General features: G+C 41.2%; 1 protein-coding gene across 5 annotated transcripts in view; it reads right to left on the bottom strand.

Moving 5' to 3' along the window:
• Positions 1–27,334, bottom strand: part of LOC105468378 (dedicator of cytokinesis 11) — a 189,492-nt gene that overhangs the window by 132,932 nt on the left and 29,226 nt on the right. For all 5 annotated transcript variants that reach the window (XM_011718493.3, XM_071089250.1, XM_071089249.1 and 2 more), the window contains 5 exons: positions 9,586–9,702; positions 9,412–9,501; positions 8,834–8,916; positions 6,695–6,764; positions 5,980–6,075 (listed from right to left, as the gene is read on the bottom strand). In XM_011718493.3, coding sequence (XP_011716795.2) covers positions 5,980–6,075; positions 6,695–6,764; positions 8,834–8,916; positions 9,412–9,501; positions 9,586–9,702 — 456 coding nt within the window. The remainder of the gene's footprint in view (positions 1–5,979; positions 6,076–6,694; positions 6,765–8,833; positions 8,917–9,411; positions 9,502–9,585; positions 9,703–27,334) is intronic.

A 27,334-nucleotide genomic window follows, 5' to 3' on the forward strand; every position in this document is an offset into this window, starting at 1 on the left:
TTTTTTGAGACAGAGTGTCGCTCTGTCACCCAGGCTGGAGTGCAGTGGCACAATCTCGGCTCACTGCAACCTCCACCTCTTGAACTCAGGTGATCCTCCCACCTCAGCCTCCAGAGTAGCTGGGACTATAGGAGTGCACCACCACGCCTGGCTAACTACTTTTGTATTTTTTGTAGAGGCAAGGTTTCGTCATGTTGCTCAGGCTGGTCATGAACACCTGGGCAGATTCCTTTATTTCTAACAGTCAAAATGTCCAGGAAAACAACTCAGATCTATTTCTAAAATCAGTTTAAAGTTGTGCATAATTTCAAACTTTCCAAAGAACTGATTATAATTTTTTTTAAGACACTGAGTATTGCTCTGTCACTCAGGCTGGAGCACAGTCATGCAATCACAGCTCACTGTAGCTTTGACCTCCCAGGCTCAAGCAATCCTCCCACCTCAGCTTCTCAAGTAGCTGCAAATACAGGCATGCATCACCACGCCCAGTTAATTTTTTTATTTTTTGAAGACACAGGGTCTTGCTATGTTGCCCAGGCTGGTTTCAAACTCCCGAATGCAAGCAATCCTCCTGCCTTGGCCTCCCAAAGTGCCAGGATTGCAGGCGTGAGCCACTGTGCCCTGCACATAATTTTTAAAATTTAGAAATTTCTTAATGAATAAAGACCCTTAAACGTACACCTCTCTCTAAAAGGCATCAAGATGCCTTGCTTTTTTATTCCCTAGCAATTCCAGAGGGATCTGCAGGCCAGTGTCAAGCCACAGGGCATCAAATAAGCTCAGATAAAACACAGGGAAGAAGCTTGGCTTATGGAGGCTGTTATTTGCCACTGAGTCATGATTAACAACCAGATCTGCTGCTGCTTCCCAGTTAGTCTGCCGTGAGTGTGCAGAGGCTATCAAAGCTTGGATTTTCCAAAAAGAAAAGATTCTTTTCTCTCAACTCTGCAAGCTCTGGCCCTGAGGTGCTAGTTGCTAAATCTACCAATGCTTCTTACCAGTGTGGGCTGGAGTTCCTAGCGGGCAGGGAACTCCAGATGCTCTAAGGATAAACCTGCCTCCAGGATTGGGGAAATGACTCAGATAATAGCACACCTGAGTCATCTTCCCATTTGCTTATGAGCTTCATTAGTATTCTTCACTTCAAACATTACCATAGTAGAAAAAAATACATAGAAACTTTCCTTTCAGAGTGTCTCAAACTCTGTCAACCCTTTGTCTCAGTTCTTCTGCCTCCGCCTTTTCCAATTATCCAAGAGCTGGGTCAGCTGCTCACCCCATCTTTAGCTTTAGCCTCCTATGCCTGAAACAATCCAGACTTGACGCAGGAAAAATGTATACGATCCCCCACCCTGTAACAGAGCACTGAAAGGTACAAACCAGACTCTCCCAGTGTGCTTTGTTTCATAGGCCTGGACTTGTGCTTTGGCCCTCACTTCAAGTTCTAGCCTGGAAACTATATAACTGCTCCCCCTTTTCAATCCTCTGCCCTGTACACTCACATGCCCTGTATTGATACAGAAAGAGAACATGAAAAAAATGATGTGTCAACACTGCAGTTCCAATTAATTTCAATAACGTTGAACTAAATAACAGTTAAAACTTTTTTTTTTTTTTTTTTTTTGAGGTAAGGTGTCACTCTGTCACCCAGGCTGGAATGCAGTGGTGCAATCTCGCTCACTACAGCCTCGACCTCCCAGGCTGAAGTGATCCTCCCTCCCACTTCAATGTCCCAAGTACCTGGGACTACAGGGGAGCACCACTTCACATGGCTAATTTTGTTTGTTTTTGTAGAGACAGGGTCTCGCTATGTTGCCTAGGCTGGTCTTAAACTCCTGGGTTCAAGTGATCCTCCCGCATTGGCCTCCCAAAGTGCTGGGATTACAGGCATGAGCCACCACGCCTGGCCCAAAATACAATTATTATAGGAAAAAGTAATATTGGCAAAACGCCTCAGAAGGTTGTAGCTGAACCTTCCTCTGATTCCCATTCTAGCTGTGACAAATTCTGAAATACAACACTACTGCTATGGCTCAGGAGATGAAATCAGAAGAGTAAAGGATATATATTTAGCTCCCAGAAATCCAAAATGGAGATTCATAATCTATAATGGAAAAGAGTGGGGATAAATGAAACTCATAACCAGAAACAGTTCCCAAACCTCAATATGGCCTTTGCATTTCAAAGTATTTCCTATTAATTTTTTTTAAGCTGTGCAGTAGCCAGGCATGGTGGCTGATGCCTGTAATCCCAGAATTTTGGGAGGACAAGGTGGGAGGATCACTTGAGTCCAAGAGTTTGAGACCAGCCTGCACAACATAGGGAGACCTTATCTCTACCAAAAACAAACAAACAAACAAACAAAATTAGCTGGGCATGGTGCTATGTGCCTGTGGTCCCAGCTACTTGGGAGGCTGAAGTGGGAGGACTTGAGCCTGGGAGTTTGAGACCGCAGTGAGCCGTGATCACGCCACTGCACTCCAGCCTGGGCGACACAGTGAGACTCTGTCTCAAAACCAAATAAATAAATGATAAAAATAAAGACAAAAGTTGTATAGCTTCCTATAATCAATTAACTTGGTTTATTCCTCTTTCCCTTCCTTTGCCTACTGTTTGGTAGAGGTTTTAAAAAGAAAGAAATAGGCCAAGCACAGTGGCTCACACCTGTAATCCCAGCACTTTGGGAGGCCGAGGCGGATGGATCACTTGAGATCAGGAGTTCCAGACGAGCCTGGCCAACATGGTGAGACCCCGTCTCTAATAAAAATACAAAAATTAGCCAGGCATGGTGGCGTGCGCCTGTAATCCCAGCTACACAGGAGGCTGAGGCAGGAGAGTGGCTTAAACCCGGGAGGTGGAGGTTGCAGTGAGCTGGGATTGCACCTCTGCACTCCATCCTGGTGCAACAGAGCCAGGAGCCATCTCAAAAATAATAATAATAATAAATGTTTTTATATGTTAATGATCTCTCTCTCTCTCACACACACACACACACACACACACACACACACCCAGAATATGAGCAGCTGAGGATAAAAAGAGGCAAAGCAAAGAGTCTAGCTCAGCTACAGCAAAACAACAATTAGCTGGAGACAAGTGGCAGCTGTCCCCTTCAGCTGTGGGCTATGTGGTCACCAGGTTGCCTTGGACTCACCACACTCTCTATGAATGTATGGCTCCTGCCTGGCCACTGTTAGTGCTAGAGTTCCCAAGCTCAGGGAGATGAAACCCACAAGCTGAACAATCAACCTTTGCCTAGTTTGTGTTAGTTTCCTATTGCTGTTGTAATAAATTACCACAAATTTGATGGCTTAAAATAGCATAAATTTATTATCTTATAGTTTCGCAGGTTAGAAGTCTGACATGGGTCTCACGGGGCTAAAATCAAGGTGTCAGCGGGGCTATGTTCCTTTCTGGATGCATGCATCCATTTTCTTGCCTTTTTCGGCTTCTAGAAGCTGCCTGCATTTCTCGGCCTGTGACTTCTTTCTGTATCCTCAAAGCCAGCAATGCAGCATCTCTCTCTGGCCCTCCTTCTGTTCTCACATCTCTTTCTCTGACTGTCCTTTTCTGCCTCCCTCTTCCACTTACGGGGTTCTTGAAATTGCACTGGGCTCACCCACATAATTGAGGATACCCTCCCTCCTGTCGATTAGTGATTTTAATTCCTCTTTGCCATGTAGGGGACCACTGACTGTTCCAAGGATGAAGACATGGACATCTTTGAGAGGCCATCAATTCCTCCTATCACATCAATCAATCAATGTGTATTTCACAAATTATGAGAGAAAATGTAAAGCATGTGCTTTTTGCCTTATATGGACTCCTATAAAATTAGAAGTTATTTGTAAGGCAAATTAAAGTTGAAAGGTATTAAACTAAAGGAACCTGTGGCGAACTATTCTGTAAAGATATTAATTTCCTAACATCTTATCTTATGAATCCAGATTTTCATACATTTACTTAATGTGGGGCTAAGGCTTAAATGTGGGTAAAACCATTCATTCCTTCATGCATTTATTTATTTAATTTAGAGACAGCATCTTATTCTGTTGCCCAGGCTGGAGTGCAGTGGCGCGATCATAGCTCACTGCAGCCTCGAATTCCTGGGGTCCAGCGATCCTCCTGCCTTGGCCTCTCAAAGTGCTGGGATTACAGGTGTGAGCCCCCTGCCTGGCCCTATTTGAATATTTTGAGAATGTTTGGGAAGGGGAATGCAGTCAAAAACTATACAACCATTTTCTGATAATCCACACAGAAACGTAACCTTCACACGTACATTTCTGAACCTGATAACTCTGGTAGGAAATACATTGTAATAAAGCCTTGAGTCTCATTCAGCTGGTGAGCACTGACAGTATACTGGTTAAGAGCATAGGCTCTGACTACAGCCTACCTAGATCCAAATCCTACCTCTGAAAACTTGGAGCTGTGTGACCTTTGGTTAATTATTGAATTTCTCTGAGCTTCACTTTCCAAATCTATAAACTAAGAATAGTCAGCAGTACGTATTGCATAGGGCAGCCATGAGAATTAAACAAGATACAGAATATAAAACACCCAGTATGGTGCCTAGTACATATTAAGTCCTCAATAAATGGGTTCTCTTATTATCACCACTTGCTGAGGCCCATGCTTAGGTGCAAGCGATATACAGGAAGCATCCTACAACTTGGATTCATTATTTTCAGGGCTTGAAAATGAAAGTGAGAACAGGACATGATCACCAAAGGGAAGGCAGCAGGCAAAATATTAAATTAAGATAAAATTTGAGTCTTCCCTTGGTAGATACCCATGGTTTCTACTTGCAGCCTGTGTGAAAGATAGAATGACCTTCAATACTTAATGCAAGTGTGAATCATCCTCAGAAAACCACATGATTTTATATTGAATATCTGAAAGAACAGTTATATTTGGTATCAGAGCATAATTTGTTTTTCTGCTCAGAATCCTCATGTAACTTGTTTTCTTTTTGGATTTTAACGGCTCTTTACAGCCTCCCAAATAAGTGAACCTCATGTCCAAGGTGTTCAAGGTTCTGCATAATTTTTCCTTTTTTGTAAAAAAAAAAAAAAAAGTATCTATTTATCTTTGAGATACACTCTCTATCTGCTGCCAGGCTGGAGTGCAGTGGTGCCATCTCGGCTCACTGCAACCTCCGTCTCCCAGGCTCAAGGGATTCTCCCACCTCAGTCTCCTGAGTAGCGGGGACTACAGGTGTGTGCTATCACGCCAGCCTAATTTTTGTATCTTTCGTAGAGACGGGGTTTCATCATGTTGCACAGGCTGGTCTCGAACTCCTGACCTCAAGCAATCCACCCACCTTGGCCTCCCAAAGGAGGAGGGACTACAGGTGTGAGCTACTGCACCCAGCCCAATGTTACTCTTTTCAACGTTTCAACTTTTATCTCACATAAACCCCTTATGCAAACTCACTATCCTGCCAAATTACAAAACTGTCTAGTTAGGCTGTTCTGACTGCACTAAAGGACTGCTTTGTATACTAGTTAAAATAGTATATTTCTTGTCTAGTCCGGAGGCTGAGACCAGGGACCCCATCTTAGATATCTACATATTTCCCCACAGTGACTAATATGTAATAAGCACCTAATTAATGTTTGCTAAAGAAATGGATTACTTGTCCTTCCACTCATTAAGGTCATTTCTACATATGAAACTTTGATGCCCATTTTTCAAAGCTATTTTCCTCCTTCAACTGACAGCCTCCTTTTTAAACATCCTGATTCACCAGATAATCATTACATTATATGTCTTTAAAAAAGTTACACTTCTAAATTTATCCTGATGTTTTAGATTTTTTAAATTCCATACGTCTGTGAGAATCCTCTCCTTTTTTTTTTTTTTTTTTTTTTTTTTTTTTTTTGCTAGGGCTCTTTGTAAAATAAATATTGTTTCCAGGTAGGCTACTTAATGCCAATATCATTAAAATGATGGAATAATATAATAACTACTTCCTACCTTCATGGTTACTGTGATGGTGCTATTTACATTTGCTTTATGCAACCAGCCTTGTTTTATCACACCACCCTTCTGAGAACATAAAGAAGATGAGTCCTGAAATAGAACAAAAATAATCAGTAAAACAACAGCCAGCCTGCCATCTAATTAGCCAAACATTTAGGGGCACAGAATGAGGCCCTGACCGTTTCCTAATTAAAACCTAAAGTCCCCTCTTCCCCACGAGGATTTAAAATAGTTGACAGTAGAATGAAAGGCTCTGTGCTATGCACACAGTAGGCACTCAGTATTTACTGAATGGTATGGGCTCTCTTCTGGGAACTCTTCTGCATTATGTAAACAGTCGAACTGCATCTCGAAATGTCACAGACATCCGGGCCATCTGTCCCAAGAGGAATCTATCAGGCAGGAGAGTCCAGATGAATCACCACACCACATGCCCAACTCGAGAAAAGCAACTCCACAAGCATGTCCCACAGGTGGGGGAACATGTTTATGTACAAATCATAGCCCCTTCTCACTTGATTTTTTTCCTACTTGCAAATACAGTAATTAAAAAAAAATTGAAAAGCACCCAGTTTGAAAGCTGGCCACAGATCATTCCAAAACAATTCTTTCCTTCATATTTTCTCAAGAAATTCCCTTTGAAATCTTTTTCAGCAAAGTGACCGTGAGAAAACTAGCACAGTTACCTCACTGTTGCCCCCATTCTTACCTCATCTTTCTCACAGTCTTCATCTATCTCAAATACATGATTAGGAATCTTTTCTGGTCTCAAAGATTTACTGCAAATATAAGAGAACTGTCTTAGAAACTAAACAGAACAGACCAAAAACAACAACAACAACAAAAACACAACAATAATGACAACAACAGTTAAAGCAAGATGAGCAGATTTCTTTCTTTCACAAACAAGAAAATGCCAAGACATCCTATTCTCCTTTCCAAATTCAGATTCTCCCCTTTGAGTAAACTTACTGCAAGTTTTTATTTCTGTAAGGACTTCCACATATGTGGCCAGCAGGGAAGACATAACTAAGCCCAGAAACTTAGGGAGGGCAGAAGTTGCTAAGGATCCTGTGCCAGAGCTGTTAGTGGTGGCAGAACTTCTCCTTCCCCGGGTCAAAAAGCAACACAGGCCGGGTGTGGTGGCTCACGCCTGTAATTCCAACACTTTGGGAGGCTGAGGCGGGTGGATCACCTGAGGTCAGGAGTTCAAGACCAGCCTGGTCAACATGGTGAAACCCCGTCTCTACCAAAAATAATTTAAAAACCAATTAGCTGGGTGTGGTGGTGGGTGCCTGTAAGCCCAGCTACTCGGGAGGCTGAGGCAGGAAAATCGCTTGAACCCAGGAGGCGGAGGTTGCAGTGAGTGGTCGTACCACCGCACTCCAGCCTGGGCGACAAAAGCAAAACTCCGTCTCAAAAAAAAAAAAAAAAAAAAAAAAAAAGGCAACAGTGTAATTCTGGCTCTTGCATTTGTTTGTGGTATGACCTTGGACGGGTCATTTTAGGACTCTGTTTTCTTTTTCTTTTTTTTTTTCCTCAAGGACCAGGCTGTCCATATAGGACTCAGTTTTCTCCTCTTTTGGAAAGTGCTCTGAAAACTACAAAAAGCTAAACAAATGTCTTATTCCTCTGCTATTTGTTCCAAAAACATTTCCCATATGACATCCTGTGAGGAATCAGTACTAGAGATGAGAAAATGGAGAGCTCAAACAGGTTAAGTGACTGAGTCATGGTCATCCAGCTAGTAAGTGGTAGAAATAAGATTTGAGCCCCAACAGTCTGGCTCCTGGGCCAGTGTGCTCATGCCATTCCTTCAATTCAATTGAAAGAGATGTACTTTTTCCAAGGGATGGCTAGGTTCACCAAACTGAAGTAATTATCATCAAGATTTTTCACTGACACTACTAGAAAATGCTCACTACATTATCCACCATCAGCTAAATTTTAGTTTATGATCAATACAGGTTCACTAAAGCCAAAAAGTGAGCTCTCGTACATTTTGGAAAGAATTTCAAAGATGAAAGTTAAAACCTATTCAATTAACCAAAACACTGCATTTAACCAAACATGCAGGTTATTTGAATACTTGCTTTATTACAAATTATAATTGAAAGGTTTCACAAGTGATTTTTGTTTGTTTGTTTGTTTGTTTTGAGATGGAGTCTCACTCTGTTGTCCAGGCTGGAGTGCAGTGGCACGATCTCCGCTCACTGCAACCTCTGCCTCCCAGGATCATACCATTCTCCTGCCTCACCCTCCCAAGTAGCTGAGACTACAGGTGCCCGCCACCATGCCCAGCTAATTTTCTGTATTTTTAGTAGAGACAGGATTTCACCATGTTAGCCAGGATGGTTTTGATCTCCTGACCTCGTGATTCACCCGCCTCACCCTCCCAAAGTGCTGGGATTACAGGCATGAGCCACCGCGCCCGGCCTCACAAGTGGTTTTTTGTTTTGTTTTGTTTCTTTTTTTTTTTTTTTTTTTTTTTGAGACGGAGTCTTGCTCTGTCGCCCAGGCTGGAGTGCAGTGGCTGGATCTCAGCTCACTGCAAGCTCCGCCTCCCGGGTTCACGCCATTCTCCTGCCTCAGCCTCCCGAGTAGCTGGGACTACAGGCGCCCGCCACCGCGCCTGGCTAGTTTTTTGTATTTTTTAGTAGAGACGGGGTTTCACCGTGTTAACCAGGATGGTCTCGAATCTCCTGACCTCGTGATCCGCCCGTCTCGGCCTCCCAAAGTGCTGGGATTACAGGCTTGAGCCACCGCACCCGGCTGACAAGTGGTTTTAACAAGGTAAAAAAGCTTAATAATTCTCCTGTTGCATGTTTACCTGGAATGCTAAACTTACCATGGCAACATTCGAAAGTCCCCAGAGAAGTCCTCATACTTGTAGTTTACCACGTGCCAATCTGTGCTATAGGTTTTAATACACTGAAAGAAAATAGGAATCTTGAATTTGAAATATAGGAAAAGTAAATATATGTCCACCTTTTAAAAGTCTGGTACTATGTCGACAGGCTTTTTAAAACCATTTGGCAATTACTGGTACTGGGATCTTCCTTTATGGATTAACTGTGCCTCTCTTACCCAGTTGCTGGCAATAAATCCCAATTCATATGCCCTTCGAATACTCTGACTCCCAGTGCAAAGAGTATACAAATCCAAAAAGAAAACACTAAGGTCATATGCACCTTGTGGAAATGTTTAAGCTTTATCATCATATAGACTTGTTAACATCATATAGACTTGTTATTTAGGCCAGTTAATGTTAATAATTTTATTTTATCTTTACATTAAAGGAAGATTACTTTAAATATTTTACATTTATTTATTTATAAACAGGTTACAAATATATAAAGACATATAAATATTGTATATATTTTAAATATATGAAGAATATTCTTCTGTGGCCTTTGAGCCTCTTACCTCTTTGACAAATAAACTCTGGGCCCTCTTTTCAGCATCTTCTGGTACAGTAGACTGCACCGTTCTGCGCTGACGACCTATTACCGAGATCTAGAACATAAAGAACATTCTTGCTGTAAGAACTGGCTTGAAAAATAGGGGCTTTTTTCTTTAAAGAAGTGCTTGTGAACTCACAGATATATCTTCCATTGGAAACATAAGCAGATCTCGGAGGGGGTCGCTGTAAATCTGGGTTTTTCTTTGGGCAATAACATTTTCATAGTCCAGGGGCTCAACAACTTTGGCCTTTTCCTTTATGAGAGACAAAAATAAAGTTATTATGATCAAACCCACAAGAGTTAAATTCTTTTCTGTGTACTAAAGATACATTACTTCTCAAAAGAAGGGATTACTGATACTTTTAAGTACTTAATGGAGACAATTTCACAAGAGAAATATTCTTCATAGCTAGACACACACCCCAAACACATACACACACACATACAGATATTCTCTTGCTAAAGATAAAGAGTTCTGGCTGGGCATGGTGGCTCATGCCTGTAATCCCGGTACTTTGGGAGGCTGAGGAAGGTGGATGACTTGAGCCCAGGAATTAGAGATCAGCCTGGGCAATATGGGAAAACCCCATCTCAACAAAAAGTAGAAAAATTAGCTGGGTGTGATAGCTCGTGCCTATAGTCCCAGCCACTCAGGAGGCTGAGGCAGGAGGATCACTTGAGCCTGGGAGGTTGAGGTTGCAGTGATCTTTGATTGTGCCACTTATACCTGGGCGACAGAGCAAGATCCTGTCTCTCCAAAAAAAAGAAAAAAAAAGAACTGTGTTATTCTACTTAATTTGTGTGCCTTCTAAAAATTACTGAATTTTAAGTAAAACAAAAAGTGGCATACTTGGAAGCCTGCCTGTTGGTATTTACTGCATCTGCACTACTCTCTGGGCAACGCTGGGGGAGAAAGTATCAACATTCATATTCCTACTCTGTACCAGGGACACTGTCCCATGGGCGTACTAAGTTCCAGCATAGCTGGGGCAGGCATAGGTACTAGAGATGCTTGATCCCGTGGGCAGGTTACGAAAGGGTGAGGTTCAAGGTGACAAAGTCAGTGGATCCCTGCTGGACTTCTAGGCGAGCTGGCCATTGACAGTAGGGCCCAGCCTGAAGCTAAAGTAACAAGAAGCAGGGTCAGTGATGCTAAGAAAGCCAGGATGTAACATAATAAGAGTAATGGTAACAGTTCACATTTACTGAGTCCTTTCTATATGCCAGGCACTGTGCTAAGTGCTTTCTGTACATTTTTGCATGTAACACTCATAGCAATATGAAACAGATTGAATCATTATCCCCATTTTACAGATGCAAAGACTCTGGACCTAACTGAGGTTAAGTAACTTGCCTGCCTTCAGAACTGGAATTCAAACCCAGGTCTGTGACTGCAAAGGCTCTGCTTTTGTTTTTCTCCTCAGAAACACACAAAGACGGCTCCCACTTCTGCACACCCATGGCTGACCCTGCAGCTGTGTGTACACGTGCAACTGACTTCAATGTCTATCATCACTAATTTTCACTGTCACAGGTGTGCATGCCATAAGCCCCAACCCCCACAGCCATATGAGGTGATCCTGACTTCCACCACTGGCCATCACTGCTTACATGCACCCACAGCTGTCATGCATGCATACCACCAGCTCTGACCCCTGCAACTGCGGGGGGGTTAGGGGGCGGATAGAAGAAAGAAATATACCAAGATTCTCATGTGCATGGTACTGAACTGGGAATGGGATCCCACTATTTACCTTCCTATCATTTTTTTCCTTCATTGAACTTACCACAATCTGATATACCATCTATTTCACCTCTCTATTTGAGAGCAGGGATTTTCTTTTATTTGTTTACTTCTTTAATCCCAGCACTTAGAATGCCTGGCACATGATAGGCATCCAGTCATTGATTGCTGATGAACTTTGAGATATTTAGATTCAACCAGAGCCATGTCTCACATGTCTCACATTCTAAACCAAGCTGGGTAGACAGTAGTAATTTTTAATGATGATGTTTCATATGAAATTATTTCCTTAAAATTTTATAATAAAAACTGTATAAAAATTCCAAATATCATTTATATTAAGACTTAATATTATAATAGCATCGGGATTATACTTGTATTTGTGTACATAGTATTTGAGGTAGTCTCTAGTATCACTATATCCATAGAAAAGTTGAGAATAGTTTTTATACATGGTTCACAACAGGTCACAGCTATACCCAATTTCCATATCTGAAGGGCATCTCAGAGTTTCCTGTAGAAGATTATTTAGAAAGATTAAAGTAAACTACTCTGACCAATGAGCTCAGTGTTCAACAAGTCTAAAAGATCCTAATCTTTATGCTTTATTTCAAGTCTTAAATTTGGATTTGTAGACCCATGTCTACAAAGATCAAAGCAAGTTGATCATCCCTCTCACGTCTGCAAATACTGCTGCAAAATGAGTTGAAATAAAAGGAAAAAATCCTATTTGAGGAATTCAGATTTTCTGACAGGAAAATCTGACCCCTTTCAGCTATACCTACCGTGTTTCCATGGACTCAAACAAAAGGAAACTGACTGTATCTTCCAGTTCTAACGCTCCCGGTCTGAGATCAATTTCTCAGAGAAGTTGAAAGTATAAGCCCTATCTAAGAAAGCAAGCTTGAGGCACTAAAAATAATCTAAGTCTTGCTTTTGGTGCCGACTATTTTCCTAGTACAGATTGCAAAAACAGTCCTCAAATTTCAGTGTTTTAACCTGCTGAATCTGTCAACTTCTCTGTACAATAATTTCACAAGTACCTACTTCAGGTATATTTGAAAAAGAAAAAAAAAAAAGAAAATCCTCCTTCAGCTTTACTTTTGCTTTTCTTTCTTTCTTTTTGCTTTTATTTTATTTTATTTTATTTTGAGATGGAATGTTGCTCTTATTGCCCAGGCTGGAGTGCAATGGCGTGATCTCGGCTCACTGCAACCTCCACCTCCTGCCTCAAGCCTCCCGAGTAGGTGGGATTACAGGCGCCCGCCACCACACCCAGCTAATCTTTGTATTTTTAGTAAAGACAAGGTTTCACCATGTTGGCCAGGCTGGTCTCGAACTCCTGACCTCAGGTGATCCACCTGCCTTGACCTCCCAAAGTGTTGGGATTACAGGCGTGGTGGCTCACGCCTGATTTTTAATACAATATAGAATGATGAAATTAAGCTAGTTATATCTATCACCTCAAGTATTTAACATTCCTTGTGATGAAAACATAAGAAATTTATTCTTAGCGATAAGATGTACAGTACTCAATTATTAGGCATATTCAGCATGCTATATATACTGTTGATCTCAAAAAAAACCAAACTTATTCTTCCTGTTTAACTGAGACTTTGTATCCCGCCATTGACTACCATCTCCCCTTTGCCCCCAGCCTCCGGTAACCACCATTCTACTCTCTGCTTGTATGAATTTGATTGTTTTAGATTTCATATATAAATGAGATCATGTAGTATTTGTCTTTCTTTGCGTGACATATGTCACTCAGGGTAATGTTCTCCACTTCCTGAATTACTCATTTATTTAAATGTATAGTATATACCTTCTAAAAATGAAACAGCTTACCACATGTTTTGAAGGTCATATATTTATGTTATAGAAAACAAAGTTTCACTTTTCATTTAAAACTGATTAAACTAAGCATTCTGGGTCTTCATGCCTACTTCCTTTGTCGGGGGTTGCTCAATTGTGGAAAAGTTAGGGTGGCTATTCTGGGTCCCACAAAGCTTCCCCTAATAGGAGATTTAGGCCTGTGAATCAGGATTCATCTTTCCAAGAAGAAAGATGAGAAGGGACTGAACCCTACATTTCCCTTCTAGTAGGATTCAGTTATAACTCTGAAGGCCTCAGAGACAAAGAAAATCTATGACCTATAGAATTATCATGATTTAATGGTGGCTCTGCCCAGCAGTCTCCATCATATCCCTTATCTAACTTTCCCATTCGGCTTTCTCATTCTATTACTAGACTTACACATAAAAGCTTCTACTACACTCAAAGAGGGTCTTTCTTTCAGGTTTGTAATTTATCCTTTCTGCCAGTGTGCACACTGATTAGCCCGCAAAGGTGCTTTTTCATAACTCCAAAAACCCGTTACAATAAATGGTACTTCATAAACATTCAAATAATAGCAACTTCCATACAGTTCCAGAGCAGTGCTAAGTATAAGGCGAAGGCATTTATGCAATCTGGAAAGAAGTGAGCATATGCTTCAGTCTTCTTCCCGTAAGTAGTGACAGGAAAACCGTCAACCTAAATTTGGAACCAGCTCAGTTTTCACCATGGGGAAAACGAAACAAAACAAAACGATTTGTTCTTGAAAGTTTTCATTCACTGACTCCTAAGCTTTCTTGAATAACTCGCTAGTAATACTAGTATTTTTTGCTAATTCATTTCAATGTCACTTTGCAGTCTTAAGAAAACATTTTCATATGCATTCTGTTTGTTACCAAACGCCTGTCAAGTAGACAAGGAAAATACCATCATTTCAGCTTTATACATCAAGAAACTGGCTCGGAGGTCTAAGTTCATCTGTCTACGTTAGGAGCTGAACCAGGATTCAAACCCAGGTCTCCCAACTCCTGATCCTTGTTTATTTATTAGTTTCCTGAACTTATTCACATGTAATCCTCATATTTGCCATACCATGTATTATCATTTACTTCATATTTTTCTTCAAATCAAATATTTTCTTAATTGAAAACGTTTATTGAAAAAGAAAGCTTCATGTCAACCCATAAAGGAGAATAAATTGCATTTTTCTATCTCTAGTAAAATAAAAATGCCAATTTTGGTACCATGGCATGGGATACAGTACACGTTTCCATTGCTTATTCAGGCCACTAAGGACCAAATCTCAATGAGCTTTCTATGTGCAAACTCTACAAATGGGAAGAAATGCACAGCTCCATAAATTGAGATAACTTTATTTCTAATATAGGTGGAAAGGACAGATAGCAAAAAAGGAAACTCGTCAGAATAGATTCAGTCGCAGTCCACTTCCTGGTCCAAAGACAGGAAACAATGGATCCTCACTGAGGGTCACTGATAGCATCACCACTTAGGCTTTATAATTTTGTGGTGGTTCCTGTACATTCACAGTACAGGATGACTGATCTTTCATCATCATAACTGTATGTGTGTAAATATAAAACCAGGCTTGTAATACTAAAATAAATACATAAAAAGGTACGTGAATGTATATATTCAACCATCCAACCACTCATGTATCCAAAAGCGTATTTGACTAGCAAGCACATTTATGTTATAATTAGAAATGTGTAAGACACAAGAATAATCACACAATATTTCTCTGTAAGCAATGCAAAATGAGCCTGGGTTACTTCTGCTTAAATATCATACCAAAGGTCATTAGTTTACCGGTAAATCTTTTACTTTAGAAACTAGTTCTCCTTAAGAATTCTAAGAATGTCTCTTCTGCAAGTCTGAAGTGAACACTGGCTTCGTAGAATCGCTCCTTTATCACACTGGGAGGGATACCAGAAAGCAGGCAGAAAGCTTAGCAGTATGGCACAGGGCCAATTCAAAAACATCCCTGCGCCACCACGCCACCACAACCACCACCCCATCCTCCAAACTGAGTTTCAGCACAAGGAGGAACATGGCAACTACTGGTTTCAGAAAGAGCATGATTAGCCCAAAAGTTCTTTTTTGCAGTATTGCAGTCAGACTACAGCTTCAATGACATCTGAGCATTTTCTTATGAAAAATAACAACAGTCTTGGGTTAGAAGTGGCACACTCAAAAAGAGGTGAGTCTCTCCTTCCCATCATTTCTCCACCGCCTTCACTTAGGAATTTCTCCAGACCCCCTAGTCATTTGGCTCTCCTTTCCTCTCAGATATCTTTAAGCAGAGAGGCTAGAGTGCTTTCTCCAGAGAGCATCTTAAAATAACACTTTGCACTCAAAATGGCCACTGGGGGCATGCAATTTCCGGCAGCACGGAAAACAAAGTGAGTTCAGCATAAAGATGCATTTATTGAGTTCCTACTGAGGTTCTGGCCCTGTGCTAGCCCCTGGTAATGCAGAGGTGGAAAAAAATAAAACAAAACAAAAGAACCACCTTGCCCTTGAGAAGTTCACAGTCTCGTGGGGAAGGCAGATAAACCCAAGATGTGCGAGCTGATCACAGTCTGTTGTTAATTTCTGTGCATCTATCATGCCCTTTGATAGCCATATCTTCTTCCAAAAAAGGAACTGTACAAGTGTGTTTGCACACTAAAATGTGTGAGTCCATCTATTCCCCATTAGATCAATCAGAAGAATTTCACCGTATCTGTTTATGTGGTCTCAGATCATTTCATCTTGCCTTCTAGTTTTATTCATAAACCCTGTAAGATCGGAGACTAGGTAACTGTCAAGAGTGGTGTGTGAATATGAGGAGAAGCGAAAGTTGTGTTATGATTCACAGAAGTGAGAGATGCCACCACTGTAGATTAGAGACTGCTAGAGAGGAGCCCTATACAGCATGGCAATAACGGAACCATAACTGTAAGGAATTTTTTTTTTTTTTTGACATGGTCTTACTCTGTCGCCCAGGATGGAGTGTAGTAGTTTGATCACAGCTCACGGCAGCCTCAACCTCCCTGGGCTCAGGCAATCCTCCCACCTCAGCCTCCGAGTAGCTGGGACTACAGGTGTGTGCCACCACATCAGGCTAATTTTTGTATTTTTTATAGAGACGGGGTTTCGCCATGTTGCCCAGGCTCGTCTCTAACTCCTGAGGTCAAGTGATCCACCCATCAAGCCTCCCGAAGTGCTGGAATTATAGGCATGAGCCACTGTGTCCAGCTTGTAAAAAATTTCTTCATAAGGTTCAAATAAAGAGTACTTGACTTTGTGATGACCATGACCCTGTTTGTTCTAAATCTGACCATCTTTCAGCAGCTCATCTCTTTGTCTCTTCCCCAATAGGAACTCCAATTACTGAAGGAGCTTCGCATAACTACAATCTAATGATGTGGAGGGGGGGCAGGAGGCATCTTTTTAATTAGCGGAACCCAACTTGGCAAAATAGACATGAACATCTTTTCGCAAAGATTATTTTCCGGGGAAAATCTTGGCATAAGAATCTAAATACAAACTGCATTCAGGACACTGACCTTTCTTAAAACAAACAGCTAAGGGAAAAGTCATATCTTCCATGAGACCAGTGGGTCATGTTTATTACCAACCCACACTTAGCTCACCTGATTCTTATGATAGCATAGCCCTCCTCACTCCCCAACAGCCCTTATTGTCTTTCCCATCTATTGTGGCATTTACTCATATATAACATTCCCTGGATATTTAACTGCTTTTTGGATGGTTTACTTAGTCTCCTAGGCAGGATCAAAAACACCGGGTTGGTCAGGAAACAGTGCCTTGTACTTTCTCTTACCACTTACATTGAGCATTGCTGTATACCCGGTTAAGCATTTTATACCTATGATCTCATCTGATTCGCCCCAAAATCCTGTGAGAGGTTATTTTATTATGCCCATTTTACAGATGAGGAAATTGAGGCTTAGGCATGTCCAGTGTTACATATTTGTGGAGCTGGGATTCAAATCTTTATCTGATGGACTCCCGAGCCAGTGCTCTTAACCATGATCCACATAAATATTTATGCGTTGAACTTAACAAAAGCAAATCACTTTTCTCAGCTCCTACCACATTTTATCTCCTTGAACGAACTTTGCATTTTAGAAATGTCTAAAACTGACTCAAACTACGCTATCATTCTTACCAAAGTGAGATCTTGCCTTCCCATCGCCCTGAAGATGCTGAACATGACTGGCTTAGAGAGCTTGTAATGTAATTGGATAAGGAGTTTTGCATTTCTAAGCTGTTGCTTCCAATTTAGCATTTGTCATCAATGAGTGGGGATTAGCACCTTAGGTCTTTTACTTGGGGGAAAGGAGTTGGCAGATTCATTTTCAAGTGGTTAAGAATCAAATTACAAAAAAACAACAGTACGCTATTGTCCAGGGACCCATGTCTAATTCACCTCAATATCCTCCACACAACCTAGCAGAGAGCCCTGAGAACCACAAAGCCAGAAGCTTTTGTGTAGGGATAACCAGCTGAATAGTACAAAGAGACTGATCTTACACATATGCCTTCCAAGCTAAAATGGCAGCACACAAGGACAGAAGGACAAGTTGTTGCTGATGCTTTCAGAATTAAATTTTCAGTTCCTAGCTTTAATTTAGGAACAACTTAATGTTCTAAGAATCAGCAAAATATGATTTCAAAGGCCTTTAAATGTAACATAGAAACATTAAGGAAAAATAAAACCCATTTTTTCCCTTAAGAGTTTTAGCATAAGGAAGAAATTGTTTTAACTGCCAAATAATTTCCCCTTTCCAAGTATATTTAACTATTTACAAAAACTCAAGAACTATTTTTAAAAACTTACAAATAATTTACTATAAAAAATTAAGAAACAAGACTATACACTATATGATTAGTTCACACTCGGTTAACACACATTTTTCATTACGGCCAGTTCAAATATTATGCAAATAACCTTGATTATCTACAAATGAATAAGTATAATTTTCATGAACGTTCTACCCCAAAACTCAATGTAGCCGAAACTTTACTCGACAAACTGGCTGACAGGTAGGAAAATTGATTTGAATTCAATTTCTCCTGGCTTTTTGTGTTCACTCTGTGCTAATAAGCATTTAAACGACTCAAAAGTAAAACAAAAAGAGGTTTAAGAAATGAAAAGAGGGGCTTGAACAATTGAGAGACTAGAATGGCAAAGAGCCTTTTTAAAATTAATTTTTTTTTCTATTCTTTAGTACACCATTATTGACAGAAAAAAAATGTGCCTTGGAGATACATAATGACTTTCTAACAAATCAAAGAATTTAACGAGTTCACAAAGACTTGCACAAATTATTGCAAATAATTCATTCCTGCAAGGAGAAATGAGATTGCACTCATTCTATGCCTATCAACTATTTTATAACCTGCCTTGGATCTTAGTGCTCACCTTAAACTTGTAACAACAACAACAACAAAAAGACATCTCTTTTTCCTGAGTTATAAACAGAACTCTAACATACCTTGCATTCTTAAGCAGAAAAAAACTGTGAAGTGCACAGGCGTTCTCTAGGTATGTAGATTTAGCCATCTAAATCACTTACATTCAATAAATCATAACCGCCTAGAGGTCCTGTTTGTATCATTTGAACACAGTAGCATAAACTTACTCCATTAGAGAAGCTCAGTAATCTATAAAGCAGCCACACATCATTTTCCGCACTGGATCTGACAATTGGTCTACCCATCTCATTAAATTGCTCTTGATAATCGAGTAAAGAAAACTGACAGACTCTAGTTTGAAAATCAACCTTGATAGGGGCAAAAATGCACCTTTCTACAAATATTTTAGTTTTCCACAATTCATCATATTGAATCTACCCATTAATTGAAATTCTCTCTATCTTTCTTGAGTCCACCAATATTTTAAGTTTATACAACTGCATGAGATAATATATTCTAAAAGCTCTGTAAGGCCAGGTGTGGTGTCTCACGCCTGTAATCCCAGCACTTTGGGAGGCCGTGGTGGGCGGATCACCTGAGGTCAGGAGTTAGAGACCAATCCGGCCAACATGGTGAAACCCTGTGTCTACTAAAAATATAAAAATTAGCCAAGTGTGGTGGTGGGCGCCTGTAATCCCAGCTGCTCGGGAGACTGAAGCAGGAGAATCGCTTAAACCCAGGAGGCGGAGGTTGCAGTGAGCCGAGACCATGACATTGCACTCAAGCCGGTGCAACAAGAACGAATCTCCATCTCAAAAAATAATAATAACAAACAAACAAATAAAAGCTATGTAAAGTAAATAAAGTGATAGCTCCTTTGACTTTTCTTAAGGTTACCTCTTTAAAATATCAGGAGATGCTCCACCTTGTGGTATAACATTTCAGGATATGGTGAGGTGATTTACGTTTATCCTGTCTATCCCACTCATGACTAAACAGGCACGCCTTCTTCAACTAGGTTTTCTTGGTGAGGTGAGGCAGGTGTCTACAGATGGCTGCCAAAAAGCCCTTCCTGATCATGCCCTGAATTTTACTGTTCTATTGGCCCTAACACACCCTGGTCCTCAATTGCTCTCATGTAGCTTCAGTCAAGTTCAATTAAGCTTACAGCATACTCTCCTATTAGTAAGTTGTAATTATTTTCCCAATTCTTGTCTCTCTAGAAACTCATGTCTCACTTTCCTGTCCATGTTCCTTAGCTTTATAGGGCCTCACTGTATGAAAGCTCTTATAGCTTAGCCTCTGTCTATCCTTAGAAAGGGTGTTAAGTCAGACTAGCATCCATTAAACCATCCCTTGGGTCTTCAGTTTTTTTTTTTGTTTTTTTTTTTTTTACACATCCTCCTCTGAAACAAAAAAGACTGCCCCTATCTATAATCTTTATATTCTTCTTTAAGCCAATTCCCTTCCCTATGACAAACCCCCCATCACCAGAGATACCATTTGAAAGAAGTCTTAGGAGCTGACCTGTATGAAAGGTTTTTGACTGTCTTAAACAAATAACCTTGAGGTGATGAAAATGTTCTAAAATTGTGGTGATGATTTCACATATCTTTGAATATACTAAAAATGAAAATATACACTTCAGCTGGGTGCTGTGGCTCACACCTGTAATCCCAGCACTTTGGGAGGCTGATGTGGGCAGATCACCTGAGGTCAGGAGTTCAAGACCAGCCTGACCATCATGGCGAAACCCCACTTCTACTAAAAATACAAAAAGTTAGCCAGATGTGGTGGCGGGCACCTGTAATCCCAGCTACTCGGGAGGCTAAGGCAGGAGAATCGCTTGAACCTGGGAGACGGAGGTTGCAATGAGTCAAGATGGCACCATTGCACTCCAGCCTGGGAGACAAAGCGAGACTCTCTCTCAAAAAAACAATATATATATACACACTTCAAATGGGTGAGCTGTATAGAATGAGGATTATGTCTCAAAGGCTGTCAAGAAAAGTGAAACAAAAAATTACTCAGCTTCACTTCCCCCCCCTTTTTTTTTCTTTTTTTTAAATATATGGCTCACTGCAGCCTCGAACCTCCTGAGCTTAAGGCAACCTCCCACCTCAGTCTCCTGAGTAGCTGGGACCACAGTCATCCACCACTACACCTGGCTGGTTTTTTTTTTTTTTAATTTTTGTAGAGACGAGGTCTCCCTATGTTGCCCAGACTGGTCTCAAACTCCTGGCCTCAAGCAACCCTTCTGCCTCAGCCTCCCAAAGTGCTGGGATTACCAGCATGAGCCACTGCACCCAACCTCACTTCCTTATACATCCAAAAACAAAAACAAAACAACAACAACAACAACAACAACAACAAAAAACCAATCTCCAATATTTAGTAAGAGATGAGTTCTCAGTACAGAAATCATGTTGCTTTTCATTTGAATGGTTAGGTTTCAATGTTTGAGGTTCCTACACCGTAACCATATATTTCACAGACCAGCCTCCTACAAAAGTGAGGCTTGCTGCTCTGTCATTCCCTGAGGGCTCTTCTGGAATGCTTATAAACAGAAATAGAAAACATAGAACTTAGTTCTATAGATTCACTGAGCATTAATCATGTGTCAGGCAGTGGAGCTACAAAGCTGGGAAGGCAAAAGCAGGCAAGATGTGGGCCCTGCCCTTAACAAAGTCATGGGCTAGAGGGAGAGAGAGATCCCTAAATCAAGAGCTACGATGCAACAGAGTAAGGGCTAGGGTAGGGGATACAGAGAGCGCCATGCAGACATAGGGAAGGGAGTGATTCATGCCACTGGTGAAGGTAGTTCAGAGAGGAAATAGCTTTTGAGCTGAGACTTGAAGGATGAAATAAAAATCCCGTGGCAGGCAAGAAAGAGAGCATAAGTCTTAGCAAAGAAGAAGAAAGCCATGTGTTCGTTGATTCTGGGGTGGACAGAACAGGGAGGAATGGCCAAGATGAGTTGAGAAGGAACGTTTATGGAGGACCACATATGCCAAGTCAATGAGTTTAGACTGTTTCCTAGTGTAGGTGATGGGGAGCCAGAAGAGGTTTTTTAAGCAAGGGAATGACACGAACAGATGTTTTACTCATATTTATCCACTGAAAACCAGAAGGTCAACATTAATGGAAATTAATCCATAAAATGACAGCATAGGATAAAAATTTGTCCTATTGTCTATATTTTCCAGGAGTAATACACTGAATTATGGAAAACTACTCATTAGAGTTGCATACAAAACTATTGAGGACAATAAAGTGAGGGTTCTGCTTATGTGAAAAGCCTTTCTTTAAGGGAGAGAAAATGTTTGCATCATCCTTGTGTGATAGAGATTAACCAGAATATTTCATTTGGAAAAGATCAGCCGCCAATCTGTACTTAATTTGTTCCCAACACCTTTTCTATGGCTAATTTGATCCAAAATGGTCCAACTTTTGATGAGAAATATGTTGGATCACAGTATTCCTTTGTTTCAATCCCTTCAGTGGCTCACCAGAGTCTGTGGAATAAAGCTCAAACTGTTCAGCAAGGCTTATTAGATCCCTTGTGATCTGGTCTCCATCTTCAGCCTCCAGCCCCGTGCCCTCCAACCATGGTGGGCTGACCTCCTAATGGGTCATGTTATCTCATACTTGATGATCCTGACCTCTCTGCCTGGTTATGTCTACTCCCCCCACCTCAAGACCCCAAGAGGTTGCCTGATCTACCCAAGTACAGTACTCCTTCCTATTCAGTGCACCTTCTGAAACCCAGAGCTATTCTATTTCCTATGCTTCCTTCGCCATCTCAGCCCATTTCAGAGGTGCCAAGGTGTAGTGCCTGATGTTTCCTTTTCTGTCTCTCTACCCCCTTCAATGAAAGTTCTATGATTGTAGTGTCAATTGTCTTATTCACTGCTCTGTCCCCAGCTCTTCAAATGAGCAAAGTATGAATCCATGGTCAATATTTTCCTAACCTTCAGAATTAAGATTTTCTGCCTCTTATAATCTTTCCTAAAGGACCACAATCTCCAAAATACTGAAATGCAAACATTAGGGTAGCTGTCCAAAGGAGCTCTGCTACTGAACACTTTTAATAGTATGAATCATCACTCACTAATTTATCTTTTGGTAAATTCACAATGCCATATATGAAGTTTCCATAGAACAAGGCACCCCACGAAGAAATGTTAGGAGGTAGAAAATAGTATTGGTGGCCGGGTGTGGTGGCTCACACCTGTAATCCCAGCATTTTGGGAGGCCAAGGCGGGTGGATCACAAGGTCAGGAGTTCGAGACCTGCCTGGCGAGCACAGTGAAACCCCATCTCTACTAAAAAAAAAAAAAAAAAAAAAAAAATTAGCTGGGCATCGTGGCACGCGCCTGTAATCCCAGCTACTTGGGAGGCTGAAGAGAGTTGCTTGAACCCAGGAGGCAGAGGTTGCAGTGATCTGAGATCGTGCCACTAAACTCCATTCTGGGCGACAGAGCGAGACTCCATCTCAAAAAAAAAAAAAAAAAAAAGGAAAAGAAAAGAAAAAGAAAAATAGTATCAGTTGCGCACTTGAATTAAACCTAAGAAGAAGTTGATGACTCAAGCAAAACTCCATGCGTGCTGGCAATAGCTTTCGCCTTGTCAAACTTCCTCCTAAACAACCTCTCTCTCTCTCTGTCTATCCCACCCACCCTCCCTTCCTTGAAACTCACATTTAGTCTGTGTGCTAAACGTGCCCACAGGAACATTTTCTTACCTCTTCCCATAAAAGTGCTCTAAAGGCCATGCAGTGTTGAACATACCCAAAAGCCTAGACTAGCTTTGGTTAGAAGAAGTAACAGCAAGAAGCACTCCCCCACACCCTTCCTTAAGCATCCCCATTTTGTAATGCTAACCAGTATCCCCTGCAAATACTACCATAAGACCTTAGACTAAGAGCAATCCTGCCTCCAGAGGCCTCTAGCTATAGTGTTTGTTATCAAGATGTCTGATACAGACAAAACGATGTCTACACCTTCTCCTGTACGTTCTCCAACTAAAATGCCATCCTCTCAATGTGACGGTGCGTTCCTGTCTTGCTTTCATTTTCAGTTCAACTGGGACCTCTTCCCCCACCACCCCTTGTCGTTTTGAACCACATCCGCCGCCACTCTCCAGCCCTGGATCAAATCCCCTTCTCATTTATTTCTCTGCTGCTTCTCCAAGGGGCTTCCAGCCTTTGCAGCTGCTGGAGAAAATCCCAACTGGGTGCCAGGGGTGGGGCGGCTTCATTCACATAGATATAAGCCCTGGGATCAACTGGGCTCTCAGGCCTGCCCCTCAAGGTTTTGACTTACTCCTTGGCAGCTCCCCATGCCTCAGCCTATAGAATAGTACACTTGAGGTTTCATGAATGGAAAAACTCCTCTCTCTTACGATAGCAATGGTGTCCCAATTAATTTGCATAGTCCGATGTCAGGGCTGTGCCCTGAATCAGATGCCTCCACAATGATGCCAACAACATGCATATAACTCTGCTTCCTGCTACATTTATTTGTAGTCAACACCTTTTGGGGTACTACTCTATCCACTTCCTAAAGTAGTTCCTACTCTGGGGTTTAGTCAATTATTGAATGGGCTACACAGAATCTGTGAAACTACTAAAATTATATGGAAGGTGCTGTATGTACATCTTTTTGGAGAGAGGGTTCGAAGCTTCCCAGAATCTCAAAGGAGTGTGTGGCCCAAGAAAGGTTACGATCTACTGCCTTACTAGCTTCCTATAAACAGGTTGCCTTGTCATCATATAAGACATATTGGTTTTATATAATTATAAAAGCAACACATGTTTGTTGAAGAATTTTTAATCCAAAAATATAAGGAGGAAAATATAAGTCACTTGGAAAACCACCATCCATAAATGACCACTGGTAACATTTTGATGTTCTCCATCTCTTCATTTTTTCTCCTTCCAAAATGGATTCATAATGCTGATTAAGTTGATTTCTAGCAGTTACAGTGTTCCCAGTAATATAAGAGAAATTTCTGACTACAAGGAACCTTGGACCAGAGTTCAAAAACTCCTTTGATTTCCAAGATGTATCCACCAACAAATATTTGTTGCTCCAAAAGTAAGAGAGGGAAATCTTTAACTAAGTTTTCACACAAGGTGTTTAAAAATTCTAAGGATTTCAATAGGCTATGTGAAGCCCCAGCCTAAGAAAGAACATCTTTTCACTTAAAATGACTGGATCTATAACAATTAGAAAAAAAGGCAGATGTAATTATAGTCTTGGAGAGACACAATAAAATCAGTAGAAGTTGTTTGTTTAAATGGTAGTTTTCCTTTACTATCAAAATGCAGACACTCATCTAATGATAAAAGTATATACAGTACATGAAATATGACTATATAGTAAAGGCCCTGGGTATCTCACACGACTCATAAACTTACAGATAGAAATTCCTGGGTTTTAGAGCAATGAAAACATTAGGGAGTGATTATGTGGCCTCCTGTGGTGGGTGACAATTCAAAAGACATCACTGGTATGTTTCTGGAGTCCTATCATGTTTAAGGAGGAAGACTGGTGTAATTACTTCACTGCTGCTTACACATTTCACTATTGAGAGAATTCTGGCAAAACAGGATTATTGCTTGGGTCAACTGAAGGACTTCTGGCCAGTTAAGTCCAGCCTTTCCAATGCAATTTTCATCCCATATTTAAATAATATCCCATTTTCCAGTGGGAAAACAAATAAGTCCCTTTCTAAAATTCAAGGCAGAGCCAATTGAAATGTTTAATGGTTTTCTCTATCAGTCACCCTGTCCTCTGTTAAATCAACGAGGCTTTTCCTCTTTCCTCTGACCCCTGGGAGGTTTCTCTTAGGGAGCAATCTGGGCCTAGCCCAGTAAAGTTTCCCAGAACCCAGGAATGTACTGGCACTACTGTAGAAGCTACAGCCTCTGGCCAGGTCAGGGGCTGGCCCCTGCTTTCTTATAAACACCACAACCTGAGAGCAGCCACTTACAGATTGTAAGCAAGTAGTCATCGGACAAACAGGCAAAGGCAGCCCTTGTAAAACTCCAGCATCTTTCTCTCCCTCAGGGACCCTTGGCCAGAGTTCCTTTTGAAAGGCCCTGGGGACAGTCCGTTGACAGAACAGCTAGCTGAGAAAGAACACAAGAGATAACAGCCTTCACGTCTCTGAAGCAAGAGCCATGCTCGGTATGAGGAGGACTTGATTCAATGCGGCTAAATGTGGTGTTGCTCTGCGGCTTAGTAAGGGACGTGAGAATGACCGAAGACTTGAAAGCCCTGGCTCGTATCTTTCATATGACTGGAGCTGGAAGCCAGACCTTGCTGACCCCAGGTCCTTGTGCTTGTCTCGGCAGCTGCTCCCAAGATGTGGTCATGGCCTGGGAACCACTGCCCTGCTAAGGATAGGTTTACAACAGAATGCCTAGCAGGGCAGTGATGTTTTTCACTGCTCAGGTCTTTCTTCTTTCTTTTCTGTTTGTGAATTAAGACACTGACATTTCACGGGGAATAGGTAGACACTATTTTGCCACCTATACAGGAAGTGGTAGAAAGTGACTGTCATTTTTGCTGACGAGGGGAGGGTGGTTAAAAGGAAATATGGTCAAATCAAAACATTAAAGGTTTATGTATTCCAAATGGAGGCGTTACGGATCATTCTTTTTCTTTCTTTCTTTCTTTTTTTTTTTTTCCTTTGCTGTTTTCCCCCAGAGTTTTCTAGCACAAACAAGTATCGCTGGTATAATCCAAAACAATCAACTTAATTTGTTTTTTTTAATTGTTGTGGTAAAAATATACATAAAATTTACCATTTTAACTATTTTAAAGTATATACTTCATTAAGTATATACTTTATATATAAGTGTCTGCATTTGGCATTAAGTACATTTACATTACTCTGCAATTTTCATCATTACCCATTTCCAAACTTCCTCATCATCCCAAAGAGAAACTCTGTACCCACTCAACTCTGCAATTCCTCCACACCGCCCCCGCCCATCCCTGGAAACCTTTATTCTATTTTCTGTCTCTATGTACTTGCTTATTCTAGGTACCTCATATATGTGGAATCACATAAAATTTGTCCTTCTGTGACTGGCTTCTTTCACTCAGCACAATGTCCTCAAGCTTCATCCATATTGTAGCATGTGTCATAATTTCCTTCCTTTTTAAGGCTGAATAATATTCCATTGGTCATCTGCTGAGGGACACTGGGCTGTGTCCACCTTTTGACAATTGTGAACAATGCTGCTATGAACAGTGGTGTGCAAGTATCTGAGTCCCTTCCTTCAATTCTTTTGGGGAGAATTTCCCAATTCCAATTCCACCTAGAAGTAGAATTGCTGGGTTATACGGTTTTCTTTGTTTGTTTGTTTGTTTGTTTTGAGACACAGTCTTGCTCTGTCACCCAGACTGGAGTGCAGTGGCGCAATCTTGGCTCACTGCAACCTCCACCTCCCGGGTTCAAGCGATTCTCCTGCCTCAGCCTCCTGAGTAGCTGGGATTACAGGCACACGCCACCACGCCCCGCTAATTTTCGTATTTTTAGTAGAGATTGGGGTTTCACCATGTTAGCCAGGCTGGTCTCGAACTCCTGACCTCAGGTGATCTGCCCGCCTCTCCCAAAGTGCTGGGATTACAGGTGTGAGCCACCTCTCCCAGCCTATTATATGATAATTCTATATTTAACTTTCTGAGGCACCACTTAACTGTTTTCCATAGTGGCTGTACCATTTTATGTTCCCCACCGCAATGCACAAGGATTCCGGGTTCCCCACATCTTCAATACTTATTTTCCAGTTTTTTGAATAACAACCATCAGAATAGGTGTGAGGTGGTATCTTGTTATGGTTTTC

Source organism: Macaca nemestrina, chromosome X (assembly GCF_043159975.1).
Source record: "Macaca nemestrina isolate mMacNem1 chromosome X, mMacNem.hap1, whole genome shotgun sequence".
Taxonomy (NCBI): domain Eukaryota; kingdom Metazoa; phylum Chordata; class Mammalia; order Primates; family Cercopithecidae; genus Macaca; species Macaca nemestrina.